The sequence below is a fragment of the Macaca nemestrina genome, chromosome 7 (genome assembly GCF_043159975.1).
Source record: "Macaca nemestrina isolate mMacNem1 chromosome 7, mMacNem.hap1, whole genome shotgun sequence".
Lineage (NCBI taxonomy): Eukaryota > Metazoa > Chordata > Mammalia > Primates > Cercopithecidae > Macaca > Macaca nemestrina.
This window is the reverse complement of record NC_092131.1, coordinates 170,134,160-170,157,829: the sequence shown is the minus strand read 5'-3', so window position 1 is coordinate 170,157,829 and position 23,670 is coordinate 170,134,160. Positions and strand designations below refer to the sequence as shown.

Below are 23,670 nucleotides of genomic sequence, written 5' to 3'. Positions count from 1 at the left end.
AGGCCGAGGCGGGTGGATCACTTGAGGTCAGGAGTTTAAGACCAGCCTGGCCAACGTGGTGAAACCCCGTCTCTACTAAAAATACAAAAACAATTAGCCAGGCATGGTGGTGGGCACCTGTAGACCCAGCTACTCAGGAGGCTGAGGCGGGAGAATCGCTTGACCTGGGAGATGGAGATTGCAGTGAGCCAAGATCACGCCACTGCACTCCAGCCTGGGCGACAGAGCAAGACTCCATCTCAAAAAAAACCACCACCAACAACAACAAAAAACAGGTTGTATGACCACTTTCCCAGCATCACACATCTTCGGTGGCATTCCATCACCTGGAAAATACAATCCAGGCTCCTCAGCCTCCCTCCAGCCCCACCTGTGCCTCCTGTTTGCTACAACGAAGCCCCCATCCTGCTCTACCTCTAGCAGCTGCAGGAGCAGGGAAGGCAGTGGAGATGCCTATAGTCACATGCACAGGATCCCTAAGGCAGTCCGCCTAGTCCTGCTACAAACACTTAGAAAATGCAAACAAAGGCCGGGTGCGGTGGCTCACGCCTGTAATCCCAGCACTTTGGGAGGCTGAGGCAGGCGGATCACAAGGTCAGGAGATCGAGACCACGGTGAAACCCCGTCTCTACTAAAAATACAAAAAATTAGCCGGGCGCGGTTGTGGGCGCCTGTAGTCCCAGCTACTCGGGAGGCTGAGGCAGGAGAATGGCGTGAACCCAGGAGGCGGAGCTTGCAGTGAGCCGAGATCGCGCCACTACACTCCAGCCTGGGCGACAGAGCCAGACTCCGTCTCAAAAAAAAAAAAAAAGAAAAAGAAAAGAAAAGAAAATGCAAACAAAAAGGCCACTGAGAGCTTCTGGCCAAGATGGAGTAGCAGGACACTGGATTTAACCTCATGCCTGAAACAGCCCCGGAAAATGCACACGGTGTAGGAAGACACTATCAGACAATGAGGGACCCCGATCCCTGAGGGGTGGGCAGTAAACGAGGTGAGCCCTGTGATTGCCCCAGCTTACTGCCTTGAGAGAGTTTCCAGGTTCAGTGCTGGGAAGGGAACTCAGCAGGGTCCCCGCAGACTCCCTGAGGTGGGCTTAAAGAGCTGAGAGTCTGAGGGGGATCAAGGCCTGGAGATGAGAGTTCTCAGGACAGAGCACCAGCGAGGGCGGAGCTGCACCAGTAGAGAACCAAGGGGGCCTTCAGAGGGTCTGCCTGGAGTTGTCAGTTGGATGCTGGTTAGCACCTGCATATGGAGAAACGACCTGAGTCTGGGAAAAGAACTGCCTGAAAGGTTTAGTGGTAACAGTGCCTGGTGCTCACACAGGAACAGCGCCTGTTCCTGCATCATTCAGGGACTCAGATAGGCCTTACCTCCGAAGTGGGGAATAGTTAGCCTAGACTGAGCCTTGCCTTGGTTCTGCCTAAAGCTTCTTTTTTTTGTTTTGTTTTGTTTTTCTTTTTTTGAGATTGAGTCTCGCTCTGTCGCCCAGGCTGGAGTGCAGTGGCGCGATCTCGACTCACTGCAAGCTCCGCCTCCCGGGCTCACGCCATTCTCCTGCCTCAGCCTCCTGAGTAGCTGGGACTACAGGTGCCTGCCACCACGCCCGGCTAATTTTTTTGTATTTTTAGTAGAGACAGGGTTTCACCGTGTTTGCCAGGATGGTCTCAATCTCCTGACCTCGTGATCCACCCGCCTTGGCCTCCCAAAGTGCTGGGATTACAGGCGTGAGCCACCACACCCGGCCGGTTCTGCCTAACGCTTCTTAAGTTCAGGACTCATTTTTCTGTCTTCACATGTGTACAGGGTTCTATAAATTTGGGAAAGTGTTTAAATACTGTATGTTAACCACCTTCCATAATATCCTAATCACACTTCTTTACTGTTTCACAGTGTGGGCTTGAGAACTGATGAGCAGATTCTGAGGAAGGGGATGGGGCCGTGATGCCTCTAGAACAGGGAACTGTCCAGCAGATGTTACAGATTGGAATACATGGGCTCATGTACACATGAACGAACCCTGAGGATGCTGCTAGACTCTGTGTGCACACATCCTAGCGTACGCACAGGGCATGTCAGTGAGGGCGGCATTCCCCATCTCCTCTCAAGGACTTGCCAATCCCTTGATTAGATAATTAATACTAATCTGATTAATGCCATCCCTTTGTGGTGAAAGATTCATCTATAGCTTTTTGCTTTTGATAGGTTTTTGAGTGTGTACAGTATTTTGTACACTTGTATATGAAAAGATTTAATTGAAGGACATACTATCATTCTAAATCTTTTTTTTTTTCTATTTCTGGCATAGATTTGAGAGTAGACTTCTCGATGAAGGATATATTGCACTTGGACTGTTAAAACTCCATGAAGTTTACCCTCTAAGACAGAGCACAAGACGGAGATGTCTGCTTTCATTATCTTAGTCATCTTATATTTTTATTTGTAATACTCAAGGTTCTAGCTAGCACTACAAGGCAAAAAATAAAGACAAAATGGAAGGAAATCAATAAAACAATCCAGATGGCCTGATTGTCTATATAGAAAATCCCCTGGCATCTTCAAAAAATTGTTAGAACTAATAATTTCAGCAAAGTCTCAAGATATCACATAAACATACAAAAATCAATCACATTTGTATGTACTAACAATGAACATTTGGAAAATGAAATTAAAAACATAAAAAGGAACCTCAACCTAAAACTCACATCTTATTCAAAATTTAACTTAAAATGGATGATATTAGCTGGGCACACTGGTATGCATGAGTGGTCTGAGTTAGGAGGCTGAGGTGGGAGGATCACTTGAGCCTAGAAGGTCGAGGCTGCAGTGAGCCATGATTGTGCCACTGCACTCCAGCCTGGGCAACAGAGCAAGACCTATCTCAAAACAAAAATGGAGCATAGACTTAAATGGAAAATATGAAACTATAAAAACCTTTAGAAAAAATGGGAGAAACTGTTCATAATCTGGGGCTTGACAAGGTTCTTAGACTTGACACCAAAAGTATGGAACAAAAGTTGATCAGTTGGATCTCATGAACATTAAAAATTTTTGTTCTTTAAAAACTCAGATATCATGGACTTAATGCTTGTATCCCTCCAAAATTCATATGTTGAAATTCTCATTCCCAGTATGTGATTATTTAATAGAGGCGGGGCCTTTGGGAGGTTGTTAGGTCATGAGGGTAGAATCCACGTGATGGGATTAGTACACTTTTAAAAGAGGCACTGGAGAGCTCCCCTGCCCTCTTTTCACTAAGCAAGGACACAGTGAGACATTAGCCATCTTCAACCAGGAAGCAGGCCCTTACCAAAATCCAACAGGCTGAGTAGTATTCTACCATATGGAGGTACCACATGGTTTAATCCTCAACAACTGAAGAATATCTGGGTTTTTGGTATTGCAGTTTTCCAGTTTTGGGCTATTACAAATAAAGCTGTTGTGAACCTTTGTGTATAGGTTTTTGTGTGAACATAAGTTTTTGTTTCTCCAAGATAAATGTCCAAGAGTACAACTGCTGATTTGAACAGTAATTGCATGTTTCGTTTTATTTTAAAAACTGCAAAAATGCCTTCCAGAGTGGCTGAACAATTTTTAATTCCCACCAGCAGTGTATGAGTGATTGGGTTTCTCTGCATGATTGCCAACATTTAGTGTCACTGTTTGTATTTTAGCTCTTCTCACAGGTGCATAATGATACCCCTTTATAAAAGGTCTTAATTTGCATTTCCCTGATGCTAATGATGTTGACCATCTTTTCATGGGCTTATTTGCCATCTGGAGATCCTCTTTGGTAAAGTGTCTGTTCATGTCTTTTGCCCATTTTCTAATTGCAACGTTTGCTTTTTTTTTTTTTTTTTTTTTGGACTGTTGAGTTATGAGAGTTCTTTATGTATTCTAGGTACTAGTTCTTTGTCAGATAGGTGGTTTGCAAATATTTTCCCCCGGACTGTAGCTTGTCTTTTCATATTTCATATAGAGTCTTAGTCAGTTCAGGCTGCTATTACAAAAATACCATAGCCTGGGTGGCTCTAACAACAGTCATTTCTCACAGCCCTGAAGTCTGGAAGTCTGAGATGAGTCTAAAGGGAATTATGCTGAGTGGAAAAAGCCAATTCTGAAAGTTTACATGCTGTGCAGTCCACTTATGCAACATTCTTGAAATGACAAAATTATAAAAAATGGAGAACAGACTAGTGATTGACAGGGGATCAGAACTGGGGGTTAAGTGGGGAGCAGGGAAAGAGAGGTGAGTGTGTCTATAAAAGGTCAACGATGGGGGGACCCATGTGGTGATGGGACTGTTCTGCATCCTGACTGTACCAATGTCAGTATCTGGCTGTGATATTGAACTATAGATTTGCCAGATGTTACCATTGAGGGAAAACGAGTAAAGGGTACCCAGGATCTCACTGTAGGATTTCTTACAATTGCATGTGAATATACAACTATCTCAAGATAAAAAGTTTCACTTGAGTTATAGGCTGTGATTGATAAAAATTGCCCACCTCCTTAAATGTTGGCCACCTTATGATTTTCTTAGACATGTTACTGACTAATAATTATCAAAATTGTAAAACACGTTGAGTATTATGAATACTTTGATCATCATTGTAATGGAATAGACAAATGTGTTTCTATGAAAGGCCAATTTTGATTATAAGAAAACACAGACACACACAAAACAAAACCTCTGTGAAAAGGATGGCAATCAACCTCGCTCATTCTGGGCCCTGGCAGGAGGTCTAAGGATTCTGCCATCTGGGATTTTGGGATGAGGCTGACATTCTCCTGCCCCTTTCCTTGCAGGATCTCCTCTTCAGCGTGTGCGCCCTCAACGTCCTGTCCACCATCGTGTGTGCGCTGGCCACAGCCATGTGCTGTATGCAGATGGTCTCCTCTGACGTCCTGCAGATGGTGAGTGACTGATCCCCTCCTCCTCTACCCATTTTGAAACCAGTGTAGAAGTGGACGCTTCTGGCTTCAGCTAGATGTGGTAAGGATAGTGGCCCCTGACGGTCCATGGCACCTGGAGTTTGCCTTGTGTTGCCCTCTGGAAGACCAAGCATCTGCACATGTGGCGCCGCTGATGTATTTATTTTAGGTGTTGTTGGAGCTCCATATTGACGGGGTCTGCCACTGTCATGTTCTCTAGGTTGGCCCCTGGCATGTGCCCTTGAGTCCATGTCGTGAAATTCCTGCAGCCCTGGACATCCCCTGGACTCCAAAGCAAGGTGCCTTCCTCGGGCTTCAGAATTCTCTTTTAATCCAGGAAGTTTAGGGGTGTTAGAAGATCAGTTCTTTTCCAATTGGAAAATTGCTAACCTGTGCATTTTTGATTTGCTAATGAACCCTGAGCTCGTACTCCAGCGGCCAGTCACTGGCCATCATTTGGCCCTTTGCCCAGGGTCGTACACAGGAAGACCTGCCGTTCCCAGGGGCAGCAAGGAGGCCAGGAGCATGGTTCACTAACACATGTTATAATATGTGAGTTATTAACACACATTTATAAATACACATCTCATAAATAGTGAAGGCTCTTCCTGTTTTCAGTGTGAATGGAACACAGCCTACTGATCAGAATGCTACTGAGTACAACAAAGAGAAATTGATGAAAAAATATCGTAAGGGTAGGAATGTCTATGTGTGTGTGTCTGTCTGTCTCTCTCTGTCTCTCAATTTGCCTGTTTGAGACCTACCCTGCTTCCCACACAATGTTTTATGCATCTTAGGCAAGAAAAGGCAGCTGGTTCTTATAGTGGGATTTTTTATGTTCTCTTCTTTGTCATTCACCCTGTGGCAGTCAACATCAGTTAATCAAGATACAGGGGCAGAGAGCATCATTACCAAGACGTTAAAAATTCATTGGTCCTAATTGCATGCCACGGGAGTCTCTCCCTCCCGGTGTATATCCACACAGCTGTCACAGCCAGGCTGCCCTTTCTGGGAGGCTGCAGTTTTCTGAAAGGTATCTAATTAAGCAGTTATTCGGTAACCATGAACTTCTGCCCTTGTTCACCGGGGCCTCATGTTGGCAATTTTCTCCAGCGTGTTCTGTAAAGGAAAGGTTAAGTACCAGGGGTTTCTCCTCACCTCAGCAGATTTTACTATTGATCTGTAAATATCACATCAGTTCAACCAACTTACAGAACTAAAGGCATGTAAATGCTGAAAGTTCGCATTCTCCTGGTTTTATGCGTTAAAATAAAAATTGCCAACGAAATAAGAATAAAGTAAATTCTGTTTATGAGAGCATATACGATTATAGCAGCAGTGTGCAGAGACACGCTGTAGTTGCGATGGGTGGGGCATGAGCCGCCATGGAGCCGTGCGTCTGAAGCCAGGAGCGCCAGGGTCTGAGTCCCTTCTGCATTCGAGGCAGGTGACTCTGGGTGTGTCACTGAACCTACCTGTGCCTCAGTTTCCTCGCCTGTGAAGTGGAATGAATGGGAGGCCTGGGGATCTCTAATACATGTGAACTGTTTGATTTGAAACATGCAGGGACTGTCAGTCTGTCACTGGGACGTCGCAGCAATGTCTGCAGACGTGGTGGCTGAGGCTCTTTACCAGCAGAAAGTCCTGTGCGAGGGAAGGGCAGGCAGTGGCGACAGCGGCTGCCCTCAGAAGCCCTATTGTTTCCTCACTGAGTACTCTGTGGGTGAGTTTGCCTTACACCCCTGACTTGGAAGCAGAAATATCAGGCTTCCCGCCAGCACATCCTTTCCGTTCTGTGACGGGTGCCGTGGGAGCCCAGGGCTCTGCTGCCAGGCTTCAGAGTCATGGGGGAGGCAAAAGAGAGCTGGTGGTGGGTGGCCATGGCGCCTGTGGGACTGGCATGATCTTGGGCACATCACTGCCTGTGGGACCCCGTTTCCTCGGCTGTAAAGAAGATAAAGTGTGTGCCCTGCTGTCCTCATAGAGCTGCTTACGGGATGAGTCCATTCCTCTGTGGGAATGGGATTTGAAGGAACATGGTGGCCACATGGAAGTTGGGTCTTGCCATGTGGGCTGGAGGCTTGAGCCAGGCTGGCTGGGCAAACCATTCCCTACTAGTAGCATCCGCAGTTCACCCCTGCACCATTTCTGCTCCAAGAAGCTGGGCCATAAGCTTTCCAAGAGACAGTTGTAGCTATTCCTAACTCATTTATGCCAGTGATATTTGTTGTAATTACATGTTCTAGTACTATGTAAAGCCAGGAAATATGAGTGCAGAAAGATAATTGTTTCTGGTACAACACAGTTGAGTTCTTTGGAAAGGTTCGGTGAACGGGTGCTGCTAAATATATTGCTGTTCATTTCGATGCAAGTGAGACAACTATGGCGGTTGCAATAAATGCTGATAAAAATCTAGAGGAGCCAGGTGTGGTGGCTCATGCCTGTAATCCCAGCACTCTTGGAGGCCAGCAGATCACCTGAGGTCAGGAGTTCGAGACCAGCCTGGTCAACATGGTGAAACCCCATCTCTACTAAAAATACAAAAATTAGCTGGGCATGGTGGCACATGCCAGTAATCCTAGCTACCCAGGAGGCTGAGGCAGGAGAATGGCTTGAACCTGGAAGGCGGAGGTTGCAGTGAGCCAAGACTGTGCCACTGCACTCCAGCCCTGGGTGACAGAGCAAGATTCTGTCTCAAAAAAAAATAATAATAAAATAAAATAAAAATAAAATCTAGAGGGAATCCACATACACATTGCTTGACAAGCACCTTTCAGCTCTAGCCCCACTTTAAAAACACAGAAAAGGTTGTTAGATCCATGTCTTACGGATGCAGCTATGCAGGAAAGACCACAGGGCACTCCACACAGCAAACTGACTCTGAGAAGAGGCTTTACTCAGGCAGGAAAAGGTCAGTCCATGTATGTACAGTCAGCCCCCGTTGAGCCAACCGTGGATCGACACCATTCAAGGAAAAAACACTATAAAAATAACAAAACAACAACAAAAATATAAATAAAAAACAATACAGTGTAGCAACTATTTCCATAGCATTTATGTTGTATTAGGTGTTAGAAGTATTCTGTATTCTAGAGATGATTCAAAGTATACAGGAGGATGTGTGTAGGTTATGTCCAAATACGACACTATTTTATGTAAAATACTTCACCCTCCACCGATTTTAGTATCCAGTGGCAGAGGAGGTTCTGGAAGCAATTCCCTGTGGATTCAGAGGGACACTGTATAAATGGTTTTTTCTTTTACCAGGGATCTGTGAGGTGGGGGATCCAGTAACAGCTGTCTTGACATGCAATTCACCTATCATACAATTCCCCATTAACACACATAAGGATTGTGTTAATCTGTGGATCAGTTTCAGGAGTACTGTCATCTTAACATAGTAAGTCCTCCAACCTATGGACATGAGGTGCCCTTCCATTCATTTAGATGTTCTTTAATTTCTTTCAGTTATATTCGCGGTTTTCAGTGTACAAGTTTTGCTTTTTTGTTAAATTTATTCCTGAGTATCTTATTTTTCTTGATGCTGTCATAAATGGAATTACTATGTTAATTAAATTTTCAGATTATTCATTGCTAATATATAGAAATACAAATGATTTTTTATATTGATCTCATATCCTGAAACCATGCTGAACTCATTATGAGCTTTATTGTTGGGTTTTTCTCTGGATTCTTTCTGTATGCAAAATCATGTCACCTGCAAATAGAAATCAGTTTACCTCACGCTGGATGTCTTTTATTTTGTCTTCTTGCCTAATTGCCCTGGCTGGAACCTCTATTACAATGTTGAATCGAAGCGGTGAGAGTGGACTTTCTTGGCTTGTATCTAGGGGAAGCCTCCAGTCTTTCACCATTGAGCAGTATGTTAGCTGTGGGTTTTTCGTAGATGCTGTTGATCAGATTCAGGAAGTTCCCTTCTATTCCTAGTTTGTGGGGTCTTTTTTATAAAAAAGAAAGTTGAGTGTTGTCAAATGCTTTTTCTGCATCCGTTGAGACGCCCGTGAGGTTTTTGTCCTCTGTTCTATTAATATGTTGAATTACACAGATTGATTTTTCTGATGTTAAGCCAACCTTGCATTCGCGAGATAAATCCCACTCGGTCATGACATGTAATCCTTTTTATAGTAATAGAAGAGTTTGGAAGTGTTTCTTCCTCTTCTGTTTTTTGGAAGATTGCTTTGAAGAATTGGTATTAATTGTTCATTAATTTTTTATTTGAGATGGAGTCTCTCTCTGTCACCCAAACTGGAGTACAGTGGATTGATCTCGGCTCACCGCATCCTCCACCTCCCACGTTCAAGTGATTCTCCTGCCTCGTCCTCCTTAGTAGCTGGAGGACGTGATTACAGGCGTGTGCCACCACACCCAGATAATTTGTGTGTGTGTGTGTGCGTGTGTATTTTTAGTAGAGATGGGGTTTCACCATGTTGGGCAGGCTGGTGTTGGACTCCTGACCTTAGGTGATCCACCCGCCTCAGACTCCCAAAGTGCTGGGATAACAGATGTGAGCCACCATGTCCAGCTAAATGTTTTGTTTGTTTGTTTGTTTTTCCTGAGACAAGGTCTCACTCTGTCCCCCCGGCTGGAGTGCAGAGGTGCGATCATGGTTCACTGCAGCCTCTACCGCCTGGACTCAAGCAGTCCTCCCACTTCAGCCTCTCAAGTAGCTCAGACTGCAGACACACGTCACCATGCCCGGCTAATTTTTTAATTTTTTTGTAGAGACAGGGTCCCTCTATGATGCCCAGGCTGGTCGTGAACTCGTAGGCTCAAGTGACCCTCTCTCCCTCGGCACCCCACGTTCTTGGATGATAGGCATGAGCCACCATGCACGGCCCTTCTTTAGCTATTTGATAGAGTTCACCAGTGAAGCTTCAATCTCTTGTCATATTTTCTATTCTTCTGAAGTCTGTTTTGGTAGTTTGTGTCTTTCTATGAATTTGTCCATGTATACAGGATTTAAGTTAAAGTAAAATGGGTTTAGTATGTATGTCTTATGTTTGCGTGTGTCTGTGTGTGTGAAACTCCCCACTTTAAATAATTTTCTTGTTCAATAACCAGGCAACCACTAGTCCCAGAGAAGAAGGCGTCTCTTGGCATCTGTGTATATTGGTGTTTTGTGCTTTCCTCAGCGTGACTTTCTTCTTACCCTGTCATGTCTTTGGAGTGTGTCACTTCCCTCCTCCTCCCACACCGTGGCCAGCTTCTGCGTTTTCCTGCATTTAGTCATTTAGTTCCAGGTGAAATGTGTTAGAGTATAAGCTCTTTGGGATGTCCTTTCTATGTCACTCATCCTGAGCCCTTAAATCACAGCATCCCATCACATCTTAAATCACCTTTAGATTTAGCTTTATAGAGCTTTACTGCTCACTGCCGTTTCTGTGTTCTTTATCTTCCCCTATGTTGGCCTCTTTGTTCTGAGCGGGTTTTCATTTCTTGCATTCAGGTGGCTTTTGTTGTACTAACTCTTCATTTCTGGTGTTTATCTGTATCTGCGACCTTCAAAGTGAGAAGCGCTAATTTATGAAGGAAGCATAATTAGGGAGGAAGGTCACTGTGGGCAAGAGGGTGTAAGCCCTTCACCCACCCTTTCCCGATCAACTGACACTAATTTCTTTTCTCAGAAAGAACCTGTGGGAAGCCCCTCCAGCTCCAGCTCCAGCCCCCACGGCGCTTCTCTGGTGCCCTGTTGTGCTGTGCCTACAGAGGGGTGCTGGGCTGAGGGGATGACAGTCATGCCCTGGCCTCCCACAGGAAGGAGCACCTCTTCCCAATTTGCCCCCGAGGCAGCCCTGCAGCCTGGCAACTTTGCTCCACTGTGCTGGTCTCAGCCCCACTTCCCCAGCCCGTCTCCCTGCTCCTCCATGTTAGCAGGAAGGACCCAGGCTGTGATTTCTACTGTGACTGATGTTCTGACAACTTATACAATTGATCCAAATTCCAGCCATAACCGCTTTTCAGGAAGCTTCCCGGTTTTGTGTTTACTGATGTGTTCACTTCTTTGCTCGCTCATTCATTCATTCAGTCAGTCAGCAATTATCTCATGGGCTTTGCTACACGTCCAGTGCTGGTGGGAATCTAGGAATAGCAAGAACAAGTCCTCCAAAGAACCTGAAACTCCCATCTTATTTCTGTGGATCAGCAATTTGGGATCATTAACTGCCGATGGAACTAACATAATGCATGCTTGTATCCATGAGAAGCAAAGCGTCCTACCTATTGTCAGACCTGATGAAGCTGAGCTGCTCTAATATGTGTGGAAATCGGGAAAAGACATTCTGATGATACAGGGTGGTTGATTGACATCATTTAGCGGAAAAGATTTTTGATCACTTAAGTTCTGTAATCTTTTTGTTTGTTTGTTTTTAAATGTTATCTCATTCTTCCACTTTTCTGTTACATTGTTTTCTTCTTCACTTACTTCCTTGCCAGCGGCTGCAGCCTCAGGAATATCATCTACTGTGACATGTATCTCCATTAGGCATGCGCTTGTTAACTTCATCTTTCATGACTGTCATTTAGGTCGCTGTCCGCCCGACAGAGGTGACCTCCTTTAGACAGCAGATGGGGCACTGTGCCTTCCATAGCGTGCTAACTGGGTTTGCCCATGGAGCTGGTAGGCGGTGCTGGCTGGTCAGGGACACGACACCACGCCATGAGAGCCACAGCATCACCAAGTTCACCAGTATCTTCTCTCCACCTCACCCCAGCCCTGGCTACACCTGCTGGAGAGGGCGCTCCGGGGACCCACAGTGACCTTGAGGTCCTTGAGGCCTGGGCTGCACAGCATTGTCCCTGGACAGTAGGTGCTACTTATCTGTCAGACCAGGAGCAACGGGCAGCTGCTTATCTAAACAGCTCATGCAGACAATCATCAAAATGACGTGGACACACAGTCGTTTTTCTTTAATGTTAAATATGCTAATGAGCATCTGTCCACCAGTTATCTCATCTGGGGTCGTGGTCATCCCTTTGGTTATGGGTCTGTTGGCCTGTCTGGGTGTATTTCTTGGAGAAAGTTCATGGAAATCGCACCATCGATGATTTTTAGATTCAGTTCCTCTAAAGTGGACCCAGCCAGGGGAAGCGACAGGGGAAGTACAGACCTTCCTCGGATTTTTATGATTCTCCTCTGCTCGTTGACCTGCCTTGCCTGGACTTGACTTGGCAGTGGTTTCTGCTTGGCTGCCCTCCTTTATCGAGTCTTTCCAAAGCATTCAACTTGGTTTTCACAGAACGAGCAGCTCTTCCTGTCTGCATCCCTCTTTCCTTATGCAATCGCAGTAATAATGAGCACAGGCCTCGCCCTGTGCAGTAAGGCACCTGGAGCCCTGGGTGGGCATGGAACCTACCTGGGGGTGGCGGCAGGACCAGGGAGCTGCAGGGCAGGCTCTCCCCAGGGTCTGGAGCGCAGAGCGGGAGCTCCAGGTCATCTGCAGGGCTGTCCAGGAGGAAGTTGATTCAGCAAACTTTGGTAGTAACAAGCCTGTTGTTTCTACCAAGTCTAAGGAAGGCAGAGGGAGAGGTCCCTTCCCTGTAATTCTGAGTCTTTCTGGAAAAACTCAGAGGTGTGTGTGCTCCCTTCAGGAGCCAGGATGTGGCGAGGACATTGGTAGAGGGAGCAGGGAGAGTGAGTGCTGGGGAGGAAACCACTGAATATAAAGGGAGGTGAGCAGACTGGGCTGGAACCTGGAGGAGCGGGCAGCTCAGAGCTCCACAGTGTTCCTGGAGATCCCCAGCCCTTGTCCATAGACCCCTGACACCTGCCCTGCCCCTCCCTGTTCCTGATGGCAGGAGATGGAGGCATGGGCTGGACGAGCTCATACTGATGATCCAAGCCTGCCTTTAAGCCACACAGCGCTGCTGTCTGGGTCTGTGACTGAGCAGTGGTGCTTCTCAGGGAAGGGGACTGAGACTCACAGGGTCAGAAATGTGTTCACACATCCTGTGGGTCCTCAGTGCAGGGCCCAGAGACAACTGGCTTGAGGTCTGACTCCCCGTCCCAGGCAGGTTGACCTCTTCACCCTCTCCCTCAGATCCCAGACTGGGCTGCGTGGATAGACTGAAATGTTCTGGGCTCTGTGTTAAGTGGGCTTTGGGAAGCTGCCCAAGGCCAGGTAGCCTTAGTTCTCATCCTCCATCACTTCCACATGCACCTGGAAGGACAGGACACACCTGGGTTCGGATCCCCTCTCCCCGGAGCAGACTGAGCAGGGGCTCTTGTCCAGCAGGATCTCAAATCCACACCCCTGTTGTGCAGGGACAGCCCTAGGCACTAGTTATGCTCATGTCAGGTGCGTGAGCCCCAGCTGGCCACCAGACACAGGTGTACCTTTGTCACCACATGGATCGGAGAAGGCAGTCACAGATCAGAGCAAGCAGAGCCACCTGGGAAAGAAGGGACTGTTCAGAGCCCCTTTTCCGCCCTCCACCTCCGGGTGCAGAGTTGAGCTTTATACCTGGCAGTAAACATGCAGCTGAGGCTTCAGAGCCTGGAGCTTGGGCCGGGTGGGGGAGGAGTGGCTGCCCACTGGCTTTTCAGGGTCACAGGCATTTCCGCGGGTCCTGAAGGTAACTGGGAGGCGCCAGGTGAAAGGGAGGTAGGGAGCTGGGAAGAGGGAACAATACATGTTTGATAGTTGGGATTAGAGCAAGTTTGTTCAAGGAGCGTGGAGTTTGGGGGCGCTGGTTGGTTCGGAAGCTGGAAACCAGATGGAGTTCCGTGAGCCAGGGTCTCATTAAAGTCTTTTCAACTGCAGTGACCTCATCAGATTGGTTTAAAAACAGCTCTGCTAGCAGGATGGAGACCAAATTACAGAGACAGAAAATCAAGGTAGAGAGGCACACAGGTTAGAAGCTCCTGCCAGGAGGACGTGGACAGGGGCTGAGTGGAGGTGCCCCGCAAGGAGGCGTCTGCCGGTCTCCTCTGCAGAGGTTTACTGAGTACCCGCTGTGTGCGACTGCGAGATGGGAACACAGAGCGGGGTAAAATAGATGTGCCTCAGATGGCCAGGAAAAGAAATTGCCCTTAGGATTTCAACACAGTTACTGGGAGCCGGTTACTTGGGCGTGGAAGGCTGAAGGAACAGAAGAGGTTAGAGAGAGAGAAATAACTGCAGAGAGCAGCTCTCAGCCCGCAAAGCCGGGTAACAGAAGGGAAGAAGTGGGAAGGCGCAGGAAACCCGCAGCTCCCTCGTCGCCCCGCCCGCCGGCCAGGTGCCCTCTGGCGCCCCCTACAGGCAGAGCCCACCCGCAGCCCTGGCACGGTAGCCTGGGAAGCGTAGTCTGCAGACCTCCAGCGCCAGCCTGCAGAGCAGAGGACAGAGCTGGCGACCCTGGGACGGGAGACACACCCAGACCTAATTAAACACACACAGATGGTGGGGAAGAGAGGGGAGATGTCAAGCGCCACTTGCAGCATTCTGGCTGGGGAAGCTGAGGAGTCAAGGTCAAAGGATCCCTGGGAAACGAGTCCAGGAAGGTGGGGCCAACACGCCCCGGCAAGGCGACCCAGAGCTTAGTGCAGATGCAGTCCTTTGACCTTCACATAGCCTCCAGTGTGTGTGGCAGCCTCTGCTAACTTGCACCTGCGGAGAGGGTCCCTTGCAGCTCTTTCCCCTCTTCAAATGCTTGTTCTCCTTCCTGGTGGAATGGTGCCTTGAATTGGAAAGTGTTTTGGTGTCTGCATGTCATTAGTTTTGCTTGAGTATGTCATTGATTTTTTTTTCTAATTTCTGATAGAGACGAATTGAAAATATTTCCTGATTAGACCTGAGGGCATTTGCCCTCGCCACTACCTCTCAGCTCTGTGCAGCAGGCATCAGGACTGACAGGCTCCAAGGCAGAGGACGACAGATGCACATGGCGCCCTGCTCACAGCCAATGATTCACCTCTGCTTCGGACAGCTAAACACACGCAGCTGTGGGTCGGTCTAGCCAGAGGCGAGGAGTGTGCTCTGTGTGTTAGGAGGTCCACGGGACCATTTTCCTGTGATGTATTACACCTTTAGACACAGCCACCAGCCTTTCTCCGTCAACCTAGAGCATGCTTATTTCACAGAGCTTGACCCCATTCAGAATGGTCACCTCACCCCTACCAGTGCAAAAGTGCTGCAGGTCCTGGCGTCTGTCAGCTCCAGCCCACCCTACCCCTGCTGCCAGAAGGCACCTCCTACCACGCAGCTCCAGTCCCCCTGCTCCCCAGCTCCAACACCCTTACCAGCTCCCCAGTGCCCCAGAATTAAGAATTGACTTCCAGAGCCTTATCTATTTGCTTTTCTTAAACACATCCTTCCCTGGCTCAACTGTTCTGGAGCCTGAGTGTCTCCCTGCGCACCCACTAGATGAAATCCCACCAATCTTTCAAGACCCGTTCAAATGCCTTCTTCATGAATGCTTTGGGGACCGCAGTCCCGACACAGTGCTTGGAGACCTCACTGTTTTCTAATGGAGCTGTCCTTGCTTGTGTGGCGTGATTCTGGGTCCCTGTCTTCCCCTCAACAGACACACACACACACGCATACACACACACATACACATATACACACAGAGACACACATATACCTATACACACAAATACACACACATCTACATGCACATACACATACATGCACATACATAAACACGTGCACACGCGCATACACACACACATATACACATGCACATACATGCATAGACATACATACATATATACAGACACATATATACACAGACACATATGCACATAATGCACATCCACAGACACATACGTACATGCACATACACACATACACATGCATACATACACACACACACACTCACCCTTCCTCTCCTTACCTCATCTGCCCAGCGCCAGGAGGGCCCCTGGCCCAGAGCGTTTGCAGCATGTATCTTTTTGCCGTGTAGACCCTCACAGGGCGGCATTGACTGGAGCTGGAACAATACCCCAGGCATCTCACGCCACAGGTGGCCTCTGGGCAGCAGAGACGTGAAGGTGGAAAGAAAAGCAGTTGGCTGTTGGTTAGTCCTTCAGAAGTGGAAAACTAGGCAGAAATGGGTTTCATTTTTGTTAAAGTGATTTCACCTCGCTGTTAAAGCAGCATCTCGGTGTTCAAGGTTGGCCCATAGAATGTTCTGGAACTCATGAAGTTGTCTCTCTTTCCTCAGAGCAGTGCTTTACAAACTGTGTGAAATCCTGAGAACCGCAAAATATTAATAGATACTCTGTGTCCAATGGGGCCCATTAGGAAATATTTGAGAAATGCTGGGTTAAAGTATTAAACAGCTAAAGGAGTATTTCAGCACAGCCCTTCTCAGAGACTTTAATACGTGAATACACAATGCAGGACTCCAAGAAGGGAGCATGTGGCATTTCCCACAGATTCACCACAGGAATTCTGGGAGTGGGGTGGGGCCATCTCAAGGGGAGAGTCTAGTGTTTTCTCATGAACACACTTCCAGAAATGCCGTGTTTTTTTATTGTTGTTTTTTGAGACAGAGTCTCACTCTGTTGCCCAGGCTGGAGTGCAATGGCACAATCTCGGCTCACTGCCACCTCCACCTCCCGGGTTCAAGCAATTATCCTGCCTCAGCCTCACAAGTAGCTGGGATTACAGGCATGCGCCACCACACCTGGCTAATTTTTTTGTATTTTCACTAGAGACGGGGTTTTGCCATGTTGACCAAGCTGGTCTCGAACTCCTGACCACAGGTGATCCACCCGCCTCAGCCTCACAAAGTGCTGGGATTACAGGCGTGAACCACCACACCCAGCCGAAGTGTCATCTTAAACCACGAACGTCAGGCAGCCTTTGGACTGCAGTCTCTGAGTACTGTCATCAGAGCGGCAGGTGGAGCGGCAGGGACAGCATGAAATACTTCCCGGACCATGTTTTTTCTTTAAAAAGAGGCGTTCTGTATGACAGCGTGGGCAACAAAGCATTTTGAGACTACTGAGGCGAGGCGTTCCTCCTGGAGCCTCCGTTTTAAAGTGTGCGCTTAGCAGTTGTGGCTTGACAGCTGAAATTATAGGCATTCCAAACTGATCATTAAAGCTCGCATATAATTACCTTAATGAGACACAAGCCACACAAGATGTCCCAGATAACTCTGGTTGTCTCTGTTTTCCAGTTCCTTCCGCAGAGGTCACATCCGGCCAACCCTGCCTGCGTGACTCCTCATGGCACCGTTCTCCACCAGACCCTGGATTTCGATGAGTTCATCCCCCCACTCCCGCCTCCACCCTATTACCCGCCAGAGTACACCTGCACACCCTCCGCCGAGGCCCAGAGGTTGGTCTCCCCGGCTGCCGACATCTCGAAACCACCGAGATCAGCAGCAGTGTCTGGGAGGTGGGAGTTGCGGTGGTCCTGCAGGCATGGCGGTGAGAACAGAGGAGGGGCAGTGGAAGGAGAGGGTCTTGGACATAAAACATTCCCCGTGGCACCTTTGCAATGCAACCCAAAAGAAACCGGAGGCAGACAGGTGTCGCTGCCTTACGTTCTCATGACGTGCAAAGCTGCGGTCACGTTACAGTCATTTGTGTAACATGTGCAGTTTAATGAAAGATGTCATTGGCTGTATGATGATTTGAATTTTAATGGACAGGTCAGTAGAGTTGATTGAAAATGTTGATGCCATTCCAGAAAAAAAACCAAAAGTGTAAATCGCCCAGTGACTGAAGCTTTCATTTCACAATGATGGGAAGTATTAGGAGAGGGGAAGCCCTGGCTGCCCCCTCTCTGGCTGCTTTGAGAGCTGTCAGCACTTCTGCCGCCTCCTTCGGGCGATGACGATGTGATGGTTCTGTCTTTTTCAGGGGCCTCCACCTGGACTTTGCTCCGTCTCCATTCAGCACTTTGTATGACGAGGCCATCAACAGCCCTGGCCTGCTGTATCCTGCTGAGCTCCCCCCTCCCTATGAGGCGGTGGTGGGCCAGCCTCCTCCCAGCCAGGTGAGGCCCAGGGCCCCAGACAAGGCCAGTTCCCATGGAATGGTACGGACACTGTCCCGGCCAGCCCTTGGAAGGCACCTCACACCGCGCTAGGTCCGAGCTTGCTGTGGAGTGAACACCCATGAGCACCCTGTGCTGAGGCCCCGGGACACATGCATCTCTCTCGAAGCCTTTCAGCAAACCTGTGGGATGTTGGTCTTATTAGTCCTGTGCTGTAGATGAGGCCACAGGCTCAGAGAGTGGCACCTGCAGGGACGCCAGCCTGGGCCTGGGGCACCCAGGGACCAGTTCCGTTTCTGCAGCCACGAGTCACAACCCAGGCGCATCTGAGCTTCGTGCTGGTGGGTGGTCTGGGATCCGGGCAGAAGGACCTGGGACAGCTCCTGACCCGAGGGGAGAGCCCCCAGGAGTGGAACTGGGTCCATGGACCAAGTACCCAGGGCGCCCCAGCCTGTCTTGATCCCACACTGCCATCACCACCCTCTGGGGAGGGGAGAAAGCGGCCCTGGCTCCCTGGTCCGGCCTGAGGCTGAGATGTTTCAGGCCAGGGAAGTGCCTCAGCCGCCAGGTCCTTCCGGCCTTCTCTGAGCTGGGCATGCCAGGCACTCCCGCAGCCTCATGGTGCCTGACACGACAGGCAGTGTGTTCGTGGAGCCTCAGTTTCCTCATCTGTAAAATGGGGATCATAATAGTACCAAGGTTATGGGATGAAATGGGATGTTGTCTGTAATGGAGCCAACAGGAGTTGGAACATAGTAAGATCTGAGTTCAGCAAAAGTCAGTCACCCTTTTGGGGTATTGTTTTCCTCCTCCTCATCGCTGTTGTCATGACTCAGTGTGGAATGCTGCTAGCCAGGGCAGAGAGATGGGGACATCTGGAAAAGTCACGTGGCCCATAGTGCAAGGGACCCTCCAGGGACCCACCCTCCAAGGAATATGGGGTTATGTAAATAGACCAAATCGACAGCTCGCTGGTGTCCCTGAAATACAGGGAGAGAAAGCAAGCGACTGGAAAACATATTTTAGGATATCATCCGTGATATGTCACTGTCACTTTGAGATCCCGAGAGCCCATGTGCACACAAGCCAGGTGGCAATGCTGGTCCCTGTCCCAACCAGTGACCAGGGCAGCGCTGGCCCTGAGGAGCCCCTGTGGGTGGAGCAGCAGTTTCCATGTTGGCTGAAGAAGCTCACAAGCCCTGCTGACGGTCACACCCGCAAGGACTGGTCACCATTGCAGGCAGGGTGGGCTTAGGACAGGAGGAGATGCGACTGCCTCGTGCCCTGTGGAAACATGGACAGCACATTCAGACTCTGTAAGGCACCACGCACCTTGGGACTCATATATACCACAGGGACCTCCTTCAGGGTGGCTTGTGGTGGGCCAGCTCAGCTTCCGGCTGGCCGTGAGCCCCCAGTGCATCCTCACACAAGCAGACAGTCCCCGAGCAGCCACCCTGAAATGCCTAGAGCAGCTAGGCAGGCTGCAGCCAGTGACCCCTGAGCCCTGGCCAGGACCCCCTTTTTACTGTGGATACTAGAAGCAGATGTGTGGGGCTGCCTGTGGGGAGGGATCCTTTAGTGAGGAGGCGGGCATGGCCCTGAAATCCCATTCCTGAACTTGCAGTAACGGAGATGTTCTTAGATGTTTTTATAAAGCTGAGCTGGGACCTCTGCCTTCCCAACGTTGTTTAGTTTTCTGTTTATGATAAAAATAATTCAAATCAGTGTTATCAGTGGAGACAGTTGGCTGTGATAAGAGTTTCGTCAGCACTGCGAGGGGAGCCCAGTGCACTGTGGGGTACCTGCCATGACATCAGGCCCAATTTGGGGGTCCACGGAGGGTCTGGGAGGTCAGGCTGGGTGGGCATCAGGCAGGTGAGGTGCAGGGAGTGGGGCTGGAAGGGCTCCTGAGAGAGGGAACAGCCTATGCAAAGGCTCAGAAGGAAGAAGGACAGGCACAGCGTATCCCCCAAACAGAAGGTCGTCCATAAAGAGTGTCAGATGAGTGTGCGTGGGTGGTGATCCGTCTGGGTGTGGTGGGTTGAATTCTGAGTGAGTGTCCAGCAGACGACAGGAGCTGTAGTTCAGAGTGATCAGAGTTAGCTGCCGCTGTCACTGGAGCCTGGGAAATGGGAGAGAGGGAGCCCCACAGAATGACACCATTGCAGGTGGCGATGGCACCCCCACACACGACAGGTTACAGGGCACTAGGCAGGCTCCCAGGAGCCTGGATTTGCCAAAACCAGCAGTTCCAGAAGGAAGCAGTGGGCCCAGTGCTGTCCAGAAGCTAACCCCCAGGGCCATGTGGCTTACTGTGGAGGGGCTGCTGGTGACCTTGGCAGAGCAGCTTTGATGGGATGGAGGGCAGGGCTGGACCACATCAGGTAAAGGAGTGAATGGCACATGCACAGGGGAGCGCAGGTGTGGTTGTGGTTTTCAGACACCAGTGGGTCCCCCCCACGGGGAACTTGATAATCAAATTCTAATGGCCGGGCCCACCCCCAGGGCGCCTGAGAACTTGATAATCAAATCCTAATGGCCGGGCCCACCCCCAGGGCGCCTGAGTCAGTAATTGGGGTATCGAAGTGGGGGGTTGGGGCTAAGAATCTGATGCCTGTCAAAGCCTCAGCGCCACTGCTGCTCCCGCTTTGAGAGCCGGAGTAGATCACTCTTGCAGGGTGTTCGGTAAGGAGGAGAGAAGCTGGGATGGTAGGTAGAGGGGAGTGTGGATCTGGGACCTTTGAGGAGGTCACCAGGCAGATGTGGAAGGACCTAGATGGCCCTCCGTGACGGAGGCCCCTGGGAAGGCAGAGGGGAGGCTGACCGAGGGTGCAATGGGCAGCTCCACGCTGTAGCCAGCAGGGGTACCGGGCAGGGCGGCGGGTGGATCCGGAAACCCCTGAAGGTGGCAGGGGTGTGTGGTTCCCTGTGGCTGCCTTGTAGTGAGGGGGCAGCTCTGTCCCCTCCACCGCCTCTGCTCAGTGACCCTGCCTGCTGCCATCACAATTCCAGCTCCGTACTGGGTCTGGCTCTGAGCCTGCTTCCCTGTTCTCCCTTCTGCCCCTCGGACCCCTCTGCCTCCCAACGACAGGAACCCCCGTCCATGGAGCCCAGGCCCTGGCTTCCCAAGGGCAGTAGCTTCTGCTGGAAGTAGCTTCCGGACCTGGGTGTGCCATTCAGGGCCTGACCCCACAGCGGCACCCGGAAGGAATGGGTTCCTGGTGTGTCACAATTTCACTGTTTTCTCTGAAGAACAGAATACATTGGAAGGGATCGGGCTGGTTCTGAAACCAATGCGACACCCTTCTCCAAAACTCTGGGGAATTCTTTCAGTTGAGATTTCTTTCTCAGAACTGCGGTGAGAAGAGCTGAAAGGTCAGAGGCTGATCTTGAATTAGCTTGTGTTGGCTCAGAGACCCCCAGCTCCCCGTGCTGGCAGGGGCACAGCACGACCGCCTGCAGGGCCTGTCCCTGGGCGCCCCCTGGCAGCAGGGCAGCATCTGGTGATGAAGGAGCCGCTAGAGGCCTTGGGCCCACTCTCTTTGACCCCGTGGCCTGGGAGCACTTTTCAATTCACGGCCATGTCTGGGAGTCTGGAAATCAAAGAAGCCCATTACCATCCACAGAGGGAAGGCCATGCCGCCAGCTGCGCCACCAGCTATCCCCTCCCCAGGCAGCAAGGCCCCCCGGCTAGTCAGCAAGGAGCGCCCCTTCACAGCACGAGCCTGCATCCCGGGCGAGGCGGGGCCAGTTGCTTCTCCTTGTTAGGACAAATGTGCCCTCAGCACTCCTTTGGATAAAGAGAGGAGGCTGCAGAAGGCGGGCTCTGTGGGGGAAGAGCCCACTCTGGGGCGGGGCAGGGGGTGCGCTGGGGAAGAGGTTTAACACAAGAGGGGGCAGCCTCCACAAGGGTGGGCTCCATAAGCACTAGCCTGGGTGATGGGCCGTGCACTCTTCCTTTCCGGCTTAGGTCACAGGCCGGACTAGGGTAGGATTAGGTTAGATGTCATTCTCTTTCCTGTGGTTCGAGGCTGTACTCTTCAGCCAGTGTTCAGGGAGTGAGTTTCTTTTGATAGCACGAAAGTGATTGAGAAATTGCCAGTGTGATCTTCTTGTCCGGGTGGCAAGTGTATGTTTCAGGGACCACTGATGGCAGTGGTCCTCCAGGGGATATAGGACATAGTCCCCTTGTCACGGCACTCTCATATGGAGACCGGACAGAGACAAGCTTCTTTGAGGCTTCTGCAGAAGAGCTGGACCTGGTGATGTGGGTAGGCTGGGGTGCGTGTTGTGGGGAGGAGGTGATCTGGGTAGGCTGGGGTGCGTGTTGTGGGGGGGAGGTGATGTGGGGGCTGGGGTGCGTGTTGTGGGGGGGAGGTGATCTGGGTAGGCTGGGGTGCGTGTTGTGGGGGGGAAGTGATGTGGGGGCTGGGGTGCGTGTTGTGGGGGGGAGGTGATGTGGGGGCTGGGGTGCGTGTTGTGGGGGGGAGGTGATGTGGGGGCTGGGGTGCGTTTTGTGGGGGGGAGGTGATGTGGGGGATGGGGTGTGTGAAGGGGGAGGTGATGTGGGGGGTGGGGTGTGTGAAGGGGGAGGTGATGTGGGAGTTGGGGTGTGAAGGGGGAGGTGATGTGGGGGGTGGGGGTGGGGTGTGAAGGGGGAGGTGATGGGGGGTGTGAAGGGGGAGGTGATATGGGGAGGTGTGAAGGAGCGGGAGGTGATGTGGGGGGTGGGGTGTATGAAGAAGGGGGAGGTGATTTGGGGGGGTGTGAAGGAGGGGGAGGTGATGCGGGGGGTGGGGGGTGGGGTGTGTGAAGGGGGAGGTGATGTGGGGGATGGTGTGTGTGAAGGGGGAGGTGATATGGGGGGGTGTGAAGGGGGGAGGTGATGCGGGGGGTGGGGGGTGGGGTGTGTGAAGGGGGAGGTGATGTGGGGGCTGGAGTGTGTGAAGGAGGCGGAGGTCGTACAGATGAAGGTCAGAGCACCAGTGAGGCCTATGGCGGGATGGCCTGGAGCCTGGATGTGGGAGCTTCAGCACCCCAGGGCTGAAATCATTTGGGCAGATATTTTATGACCTTGGATGTCAAACTGGAGAAGTGCCTTTGAGGAGTCTGGCGTCTTGGGTGTGACCAGTGGTGCTTTAGGAGTTTAATTTGGTGGCAGCGTGCCGGGTGGAAGGAAACCTGAGCACGAGACAAGGAGTCATGAGAAGGGAGAGGGACCAGCAGAGTCGGGGACCAGCACCAGGTCCTAAAACTTATGATCTACATAAAATCTGTTAGCAAAGTGTCTTCAAAGTTTGCCTTGAGCCACCAGCCTAAAATTTTAACTCATATTTTCCATGATTGCTGGAATCGCCACAAAAGAACAGCTCTTCATAAATCTGGTTCTAAATGGTTGGCCTCACCCAGGAGTGAGACAGAAACCACAGGATGGGGCAGAATTTCCATGCAAGTATCTCAGCCACCACGCTTCGTAACATTTGAATTATTTGTGGAAATGCCAATTGATTTTTCAATTACGATGACTGTTCAGAATAGCACATCTGCAGACCAGAAAGATCCAGGTGAAGTGATTCCCGCAGCATCTCCTGTCAACAGCCCTCTCCCCGCTCTCCTACAAGGAGCTGTGTTTATGAGCTTCCTCGCTGAAATCAAATTTCAACTTAAATTCTATGCCACAAATATACTTCTTCCCCACCCTTTTCTACTGCTGTTATAGTTCATCGAAAATGCTGTATGAAAGGAACCTTCCCCATGGTGTAAGCTATTTTCCCCATGGCT

At 50.2% G+C, this 23,670-nt stretch overlaps 1 protein-coding gene across 5 annotated transcripts in view; it reads left to right on the top strand.

Annotated features, from left to right (window-relative positions):
• ENTREP2 (endosomal transmembrane epsin interactor 2) overlaps positions 1 to 23,670 on the top strand; it is a 466,535-nt gene that overhangs the window by 432,201 nt on the left and 10,664 nt on the right. For all 5 annotated transcript variants that reach the window (XM_071067214.1, XM_071067213.1, XM_071067212.1 and 2 more), the window contains 3 exons: positions 4,808 to 4,915; positions 17,063 to 17,223; positions 17,751 to 17,886. In XM_071067214.1, the coding sequence (XP_070923315.1) occupies positions 4,808 to 4,915; positions 17,063 to 17,223; positions 17,751 to 17,886 (405 nt within the window). The remainder of the gene's footprint in view (positions 1 to 4,807; positions 4,916 to 17,062; positions 17,224 to 17,750; positions 17,887 to 23,670) is intronic.